This window comes from Pieris napi, chromosome 12, assembly GCF_905475465.1.
Source record: "Pieris napi chromosome 12, ilPieNapi1.2, whole genome shotgun sequence".
Taxonomy (NCBI): domain Eukaryota; kingdom Metazoa; phylum Arthropoda; class Insecta; order Lepidoptera; family Pieridae; genus Pieris; species Pieris napi.
In genome coordinates, this window is record NC_062245.1 from 609994 (window position 1) to 619332 (window position 9339).

Consider the following 9339-nt stretch of genomic DNA (forward strand, 5'->3'; position numbering starts at 1 on the left):
ATGAGATTTGAATTTTGACAATATACTTCAAAATCTGACAGACTGTCAACGTCGATATGGCATCGACTTTAACATTTAACACTTTAAAAGCTGTGAAGTATAAAACCAGACGTAGGAATTACACAATTCTCAGCTGATTTCACGTATAAATAACCAGAAAACATACGATGGTTTAAATTTCGTAAATTGAACCGAACGTGACTGTTGTTCAAGATACCTTACTAATTGTCAATAGAAGTGATTTTTGTAATTTTTGCTAACTTTATTCAGTCGTAATTATCCGCGCGCCAATCAGTAATCAGTATTACTCGGTGCATTAAAGGTATTAGACGTATGTTGAATCATTTCTGGGTTTGTCTTTTAGATAACCTAAGATTAGATAATATACCGAAAGAATCTTAGCACTCCTTATATCCTTTATCAGAATTTTTTGATTGTGGTGTAAGTGTAGACATATATCAAGAGCAGCCATGAAGGTCGTAATATTTGGATCCACCGGCATGACCGGTGTTTGCGCTGTTGAAGCAGCTCTAAAAAAAGGTAAATTGATTATGATTAATCGTGACTAACTTTAAACTTGACTTCTAGATATTATGAACTTATGTAAATATATATTATATCTTGTCTACATATATATTATATCTTTATAATAGATACAGACAGAGTAAATTTTACGAGTTCCTGTTTTACTAAAAACTTTAGAGTTGTGGTATGAAATTATTTGTAAAAAATAGTTATTAGGTACGTAGTATACGACAAGACATAAACCGTCTTTAATTCTTTAAATATATTACAATTAATTAACTGAAAAAGAATAGTCATTCCATGATGCTTATTAGAACAGGAATATCTAATTAATATTCATTATTAACACAATTGTAGTTGTGTTAAATAATATGTTAATAACTTGATTATAATTTTTAAAATACAAATACATAGTTTTTGGCGGTAAGAATGCACTCTTAAAGTGGTTTCTTAAATTAATTAAAAAAAAAACTTTTCTAATCATAAAATGCAGGTAGAACAGATAAGTATCTAATGTAATAATTAATTTATTAAGGATATGAAGTCCGAGCTTTCGTACGCGACCCGTCAAAGCTTCCCGAGGACTTGAGATCAAAAGTGGAAGTTATCAAAGGCGATGTCTTGGAAGCTGACTCCGTAACTAACGCCATTGAAGGCACAGATGGTGTGGTCATTGCCTTAGGTACCCGGGGTGTTCTAGAGCCGACTTCAGATATGTCAGAGGGCACGAAAAATATCATCGACGCTATGAGAGCGAAACACGTGAAGGTGGTATCTGCTTGCATTTCCGCTTTCCTGTTTTATGAAGCAGACAAAGTCCCGGAGAGATTTATTTCGATCACCAAGGACCACAAGAGAATGTTCGAGGAGCTTAAGGGATCTGGATTAGACTGGATCGCGGTCTTCTCGCCTCATATTTCTGGTTAGTTTTTTTTATTACTATAAAATGTTAATTGTTAATTTATAAAAAATGGTTTGGAGTGCCTGTTAACAAATGATAGATTCCTTATTAGTTTTATGAATCCCAATGTGGCTTTATAGTTGAAGTGCGATGTTACATTTTTGAAACAACTAGTAAATATTAAAGTTTATTAGTAATTAAACTTTGATCCCAAGTTTGATGCCCGGTTGACTATTTCGGGTTGGTACGCTAGGCTGGAAAATAGTTTCAATCGAATAATAATCACTTATTGAATAATATTTTTTTTTCCAAAAGTAATACACCAAGTCGATTTTTAAAGACTAGTCGGAAGAGTGGCAAGTAATGAGCGGTGGTCGATTGTCTGTAGACCCTATTTTATGATAAGTAATAGACTAAGTTCATAGAGCAGAGACAGGCTGATAGTTTTTCTTTGTTTTCACGAGGTTTTTAAATTGTCTTTTTAAGTAGGTGAACTACCAACTTGAAACGACCTGCAAAATAATAAATAAACTTTTAGTCTTTAACGTTCAAGTAGACTTAAAGTTACTAGTTAAAAAAAAGTTTGTGAAAGTGTATTAAAGATGAGTTGATCGAAAAGGTTACATAACCTTTATGTAATATACCTAAGGGTCAACAGTCTCGTTTTGTATTTTCTTTTTTATAACCTTATAATGTATACTTATCAATTTAATTAATACTATTAAAATGTATAGAAGACATTTTTTTTCTTATGTTCGATATGACAAATATTTTTTTTCACTAAGACGCCTAACCTCCTCTAATCAATAGAAAAAAAGTAGTTGTAATAGAACTTAAATGTATTTAGGTAAATTTTAATATCATAAGTAACGAAAACAATGATATTGATAAAGTATGAAGTATCAATTAACTGGAAATGAAACAATTCATAGGCATCGCATTGATTAATTATTATTACTCACTACACGTGTGAGCTATGAATGTTCAATAATTACCATATGGTATTTATTTACCGTTTACTATATAGTAAACGTATCGTTAATCTTCATAATACTGTATAGTACTGAGGTGCAGGTGGAGGTTTATTATCATCCTGGAGAGTTATAGACTGGAATTAGCAAAGGAAACTCATGAAAAGTTATTTTAGTCATGTTTTCAGATATAGCATGTGCATTTTCTGAAGTACCTAATAGATTGCAATTATGTCTTCGTTTGTTCGTTTCAACCTGTTGAGGTCCCCTTATCATTTAGGGGTTTGAAAGATAGATAGTAGCCGATTCTCAGACCTATTGAATATGCATATAAAATTTGATAAAAATCGGTCAAGCCGTTTCGCAGGAGTATGGTAACTAACATTGTGACACGAGAATTTTATATATTAGATAAAGTTAATATATGTACTTTATTCTCTTTCCAAAGTCCATTTCATACGTAATTATTATCCAATAGGTACATATGCCAGCCTATCAATTATGGTAAATATAAGAACGATAAATATGTATGTACAACGCTATTGAAGGTTGTTATTTAACTATATTCAATTGAATTTGCATCTAAATTCGAAATATGAATCGATTTAAGTTTCGATAGATTCCATTTATTTTAATTTGTAACTCATAAAACCTTTGTTAACTTGCTTGCCTGTGCAACACGCTTAGCTTGGCGAGATTACCTGGGCATTGCCCCTTTAGAAAGAAATATAATTGGTACTTAGCTGGTGCTTATGACCTCAGGATTGATAACCCTAAGAACACTGGTATTGGGATGCTCGATGATCATCGATGTTGAAAGCAAAAACATCGATGTTGCTATACCAAAAATATCGTTAAATCGATGTTAACTCATGGCACGACCAATGCAACTTACGAAACAAATTATGTCTTCTATGAACGCATACACAAATCAGATTTATTAAAATTTTGAACGTTCGAACGGAAAATTTTGAGATAAAGAGCGAGCGAGACTTCATGATGATGATTTTTATAGATGTTTGGTTTTTGATAAATGTCGAACATCGATGTTGGGCCTTCGATTATGACATCGATCATCCCTACACTGTTAAGATTAGTGGATTTGATTTACCACTCCCCTTTTTTACTGACATGAGCTATTGACCCTTATAATAATAATATAAGTCTTTATTCAGACATAAATTTTACATTATTTTAATCTTAAACTAGTGTCTAGTGAGTCGGTGACACCGACAACCCATCTGTTTGCCCAACTTTGGCAAAGGCCTCCTCCATTTATTTCTGCTCTGTTCTGAGCTTTCCTTGCTTGGTCTTCCCACCTTCGAAACTGTCTACCTCGTTTCCTTGGGTATTTCTTGGGTACCAATATATGATCTTTTAGTTCCACTTTTCTATATCTCTTATTTTATGACCAGCCCATTTCCATTTCAATCTTCGTATCCTCGTGACGTGACGTGTCTATTGACCCTTAATCTAACGTAATCTGCTAAATAACATGCGGGCGGAAGGGTATTTGCAATAAAAGGTACCCTTATCTGTCGCTTGTTATACAGATTTGTTCGTTTGTTTGATTGATCACATCCGTCTAGGACGTCCTGTTATAGAAACGGTGTAATTTCAGACAATTGGTAATATCACTCTTCAACTTGTATTGAATTTGCTATAACTGATCTTATATCTTTGAATTTAGGTTTAATTTTAATTGTATTCAAAGCAATATTATAATTTCATAGTGAAGTAATTGTACCTACTTATTGCTGAGTTTCATCATCGGACGTCAAGTTTTTGATCCGTATCACCTCGACGTCCGTCGTTCCACTACTGAAAAAGCTTTTTTCATTTTTTTTGCTGCGCACCACCACTAAGTGGAACCAACTGCCCACTGACGTATTTTCGAACCAATTCGACTTAGGGTCTTTCAAGAAAAGGGCGTTACGATTCTTAAAAGGACGGTAACGCACTTGCGAGCCATCTGGCAATGCGGTCCATGTGCGGCGGTATCACTTAACATTGGCGGCCTCATGCCAGTTTGCCTCTTGTTACAGTAAAAAAACTTTAATTAGGGTTGTTTAATAAGTTATAACGGTTATGTAAGTTAATCGAAATTAGTATATTATGTCTTGTTTTTGAAGACGAGATTTAGCGCGACCTACATATACGTAACATTTATCTGACCCTACAATTCTTTAGAAAATATATATCGTAAAGATCCTACGTAGTTACGAAGAATCTATTTTGCACTTATTTATAAACAGTTTTTCCCTTATCACTCTCGCTAAGAAAATAAACGTGACAAAAATCTAATGAAGAGTTATAGTACGTTCTTACAAATATCAATATATGAAGTAGAAGTCCTATATGATTTGTTTAGAGAACCTTTGCCCATTCTTATAATCTCCAATGAATACTAATATTAGAGCAAATATCACTTTGGCCAACACAAATATTATCTTTAGTTTGACGTACTTCATAATGAAGTATTACTAATTTATGCGCTAAGAATAAGAGTATATTTCCTCGAACAATTTGGAATGAGTAATTCCCAGGCCATAAGGAAATTCATCGGACCTTGAAAAAGGAATTTAAGTTTTCCGTTTATTATGTGTCTCATTAAAGATGGTAATCTAAGTTAACCTTACCTTCGTTGGAAATAGTGTCATATTAAAATAAAATGTGAATAAAGTTGGTAGATTCTATCGGTGATGAAGGTTGCAACACCACGAGTTCATGCTTCCGGCTGTGCACGTATGGATTTTCTAAAAATTATTGATGTATAGATTTTTGCAGGAGTTTCAGGAATATCCATGCAGGCTATAAAGCCCAAAAACTTAGACATAAGTTGTCTCCAAATTCTGAAGGAATTTTTTACCTACCTTTTGTTCACAGATGACCCAAGCCGGGATATCATCGTTGAAGTCAACCCCGAGAAGTCGCCTGGACGCGCCGTCTCCAAACACGATTTGGGAAGATTTCTTGTAGACTCTTTAACCGAATCCAAATATTATAAGACGGTTATTGGTCTGTGCAATGTACCTAAAGCATAAACACGTTTATGAATCCACTACAATATCGAATTAGCATTGTATAACATTTTTAAGCAGACTTCTCATATGAAAGACAAGTATTAAGGATTGTTTTAATATGTATCTGTAATTTGCGATTTGGTTTACGTCATAAAAATTCTATTATAATTTTTCTAAGCTCCTTAAAACTGTTATATACACTACGAAATTTAGAGAAAATTCTTATTTATTGTTAAATTACATTTAAAGAATAATTTATATATTAGTACATTTTCTTGTTTTATTTAAACGCTTGGTTGTTAATGCATTTATTTCAATAGACGTTGGTAAATATTTGTTTTATTATTCTTTCGTCAATCCTAATGACTACTAAGAGATGTCAAATACCTACTTAAGAGAACAAATAAGTCTGTGGAAAAATTCTCGTCGCAACTATAACTAGCATTTTGGGTTAACAGATGGTTTAAAACTGAATTTTTTACAAACACAAGGATATTTTCTATGGAAATTAAAGAAATCCAGTTTTGTTTAATACTGGTATAGCAATAGACTACGGAAACCTGTGTTCGACCCAAACATTTAACTTAGAAAGTTTCTTTATATTATATCATACACGTAGAATGGTTTAAAAAAAGGATTTACTACATAAATACTACTACTATCAATCTACTACGAACTATATACATGGAACGAATTCTCCAAATATGTAAAAATATAGAATGACGTTTTTTAAATAAATAAGCAATGAATCGCGTGAGTCGGTAATTAAAATAAGAGGTCAAGCGAGCAATTAACACCAAATATTCACATACATTATTTAGAATCTAAGAAGCAAATATGCGAACAATCATTGTGATATAACGTATTAGAATACGATAATCATATACGAAAAAGTTTGTAGGTACTATATTACAATCTTCAGGCGTTCGTTTTCCCTTCCCTTAAAACACCAAAACCTCCATTACTTGAAATCTTGACCCTCTGTTAATCGAAATAATCACCGAGTCCCTCCAAGCCATTTTGGTACATATTTTCACTCTATAACTCGAAAAATTAAATTTGACCTCTGTATCTCGAACATAGGAACGTTTTATTTTACAACCTTTACAACTTGATCATTTGGAATTTATTATCTCTATTGTTCGAACAAAAATAAGTTACCGACTTTAAGAACTTGCCGACAATGTGAGTACACTATTGTTTCTTAGAAAACATTTTAGGAGTATACAATAATAAATTTATGATTCATGGAAACACGTGTTTGCTTGCTTTGTGTCAAAATTTATAAGAATAAACCTCAAACTCTTTATGTCGAATCAAAATCCGCCTAAGTCGAAATCCTCCATAAGTTGAAAACTCGATAACTCGAATTTTTTGGCGTCTCCCTTGATGTTCGACTTATAGAGGTTCTACTGTATTATATCTAGCAACGATGAATCGATAGTATTTTAAGTTTAGTGCAAGTTCACATCAAAACATAATTGACATTAATATTTTATTAAGTTACCAAAATATTCTGTTCATTTAATATTATATCAAAGCTATCTGAACACATTGTAGGTGTTGACACGAAGGTTTTCGACTCCAAAGTGCTTGGATACAAGTCAGTTTCGCTAAACATCGAATATGGGCTAAAGCAGAACGGCTTCATTGTTCCAGAGTTGAAAGCAAACCGACCATCACTCCAAAATGACTCGACAGTCCAAGAACTTAGCGTTCCTGATGATTTAGACAACTTCACCATTGGTTGAATTACAACGCTGTCTCGCGGCAGTGTATTGTTATTAAACACCGTCAGTGTATTTCTACTCAAGCTGCAATTAGCAACACTTATAGGGCCGTACGACGAAGTCGATTTAGGCTGAAACGATATAGACGATAAAAGTATTAACTTATCGCTGCTAGCACTGGAGAAAGTTAGATTAAATGGGTCGCCAGAAGATACGGTATCCGATTCCCACGATTCAGTAGTCCAGGGCGATGTTATCATATCCAGGGTATCATCTGTGGTGAACGAAGATATCTTTTCAAAGTAAGTGTCACCGGCGAATGACGAAGTCGAATATTGTGTTCGCGTGTTACTTCCACTCGACATGGTGGGTGTGCTTGTCGATATCCTCAATGACCGTTGCCGTTTCCAAATCAACAGTTTTCTGTGAGCCAATACATCACACTCAGATACCATGTTATATTCATGCTGTGTGAATTTTTGACATTGTTGTAATTGGGTAGCAATTTGTTGCGATTTCGATAAGCCAGCGGTACTCTTGAATCGTATTGTACACGTCTTCAAGTAATTGGAAAGGATACATTTTGAGGATCAGAAAAGACCCGTATAAATCAAACTTGTTCTTTCATAAAATCGCCTGTTTTTAATATAACTATTTTGTTTTAAGCAGAATGATTACATAATAATTTTTAATGTGTTACTTTACAATATTTTGGCCATTTCGAATTCGTTGTGTATTTTTTTTGACATTTTTATTGACTCTGTCACTATATATATTGACATAGACAGAGATGTAAAAACCAAATCAAAAAGAGTTTGTATGATACCAAACACTCATTCATCTAAAATTTGGCAGACTTATGGCAACTTAAACAAATTCACCATTCCTATATTACTGTAGGTTAAAAATTTGTACTTGAAGAGCGAGACATTAAAAATATCTATCTAGAAAGAACATAATCATGCTAAACATAATACCGCTATTATAATTCAAATTCCCGCTCGGTTGATTAAATTATCATTTTAAATGAGGCACACAAATAAAGCCAATAACTAAAATATTAAACCATGTTATAGGCATGACGATGATGGTACCAATCCCTTATGTATATTTAGACGACCTTTGTAAAGTTAAATAACGATAAATAATATCGTATCTATAACTGTAATCATATCGAAACGATAAATTGATACCCATGTCATAAAAATGAATCATGAAGGTTTATATAAAGTCTTTTTTCATCATAGCCTAATCACAATTCAGCGTTACGAGACTTGAGACGATAAGAATGATTTTGTTTTGTAGAAACAAGAGGATTATGATCAGGGCCGGCTTTAGAGGAGGGCAACCGAAGCTAAGGCCCGGGACCCCCACAATAGTCTTCGAAAAAAAATGTTTCAAATTCCGATTAGTGAACAACTTTTCTTTTGATATTTTTTCCCCCTTTTTGACCTTTACCTTTGTAAAAACATGATTATATTATTCTTAAATACTAACAGAAATCATTGATGTCTTTATGTTTGTAAAATACTAAAAGAATCTACTAGATTTCACAATATTAAATCATTGAAAAAAATGGTTTATTTAATTTGGAAAAGAATTTGGTGCCTCCACTCCTATTAGCCCCAAGGCCTCCAGATCTCTAATTCCGGTCCTGGTTTTGATAGTACAAACGCCCATGATATTCATTTTCATAAATACAAATAAATAACACTTTCAATTATCATATATTTATTTATACATTTTATCTTAGAATTAGATAAAACAGTTTTCCTTTTCAGTCTGTTTTGAACGAACACCCATCAGCATACAGAAAAAAAGTATTGTAACTAAACAACAGAACGAGAAATTTAAACATTTTTATATGAATTCAAATGTATCACGTAAATCGAAGATAAAATTTACATGATTTCTTGAAGAGATAAGGAATCTAGACAATATTATTTCTATACATTTTTGCGTTTGTAGTGGCTTTGTATTAGTGAATTGCCTGTGAGCAGCGATGAAGGACGATCCACAAATGTTCCCGAACGAGGTATACAGTCAAAATCTGTTACAACGACATTGACGGGACTACTCATATTTGGTCGTAAAACCGATAGTCGTAACAGCCGATGACGTTGTTATTAAGAACCTTATACAGAATTCAGCCTGGACCTTTGATTTTTGTCAATATAGCTGGTATGTTG

The 9339-nt window shown here is 33.1% G+C and overlaps 1 protein-coding gene across 1 annotated transcript; it reads left to right on the top strand.

Moving 5' to 3' along the window:
• The first annotated feature begins 114 nt into the window (after window positions 1-114).
• On the top strand, window positions 115-5450 carry LOC125054450 (flavin reductase (NADPH)). Its single transcript, XM_047656359.1, has 3 exons — window positions 115-540; window positions 1061-1447; window positions 5284-5450. Exons 1-3 carry the CDS (start codon window positions 471-473, stop codon window positions 5439-5441), a joined length of 615 nt encoding a protein of 204 aa, XP_047512315.1. The 5' UTR covers window positions 115-470; the 3' UTR covers window positions 5442-5450.
• Window positions 5451-9339: the final 3889 nt, after the last annotated feature.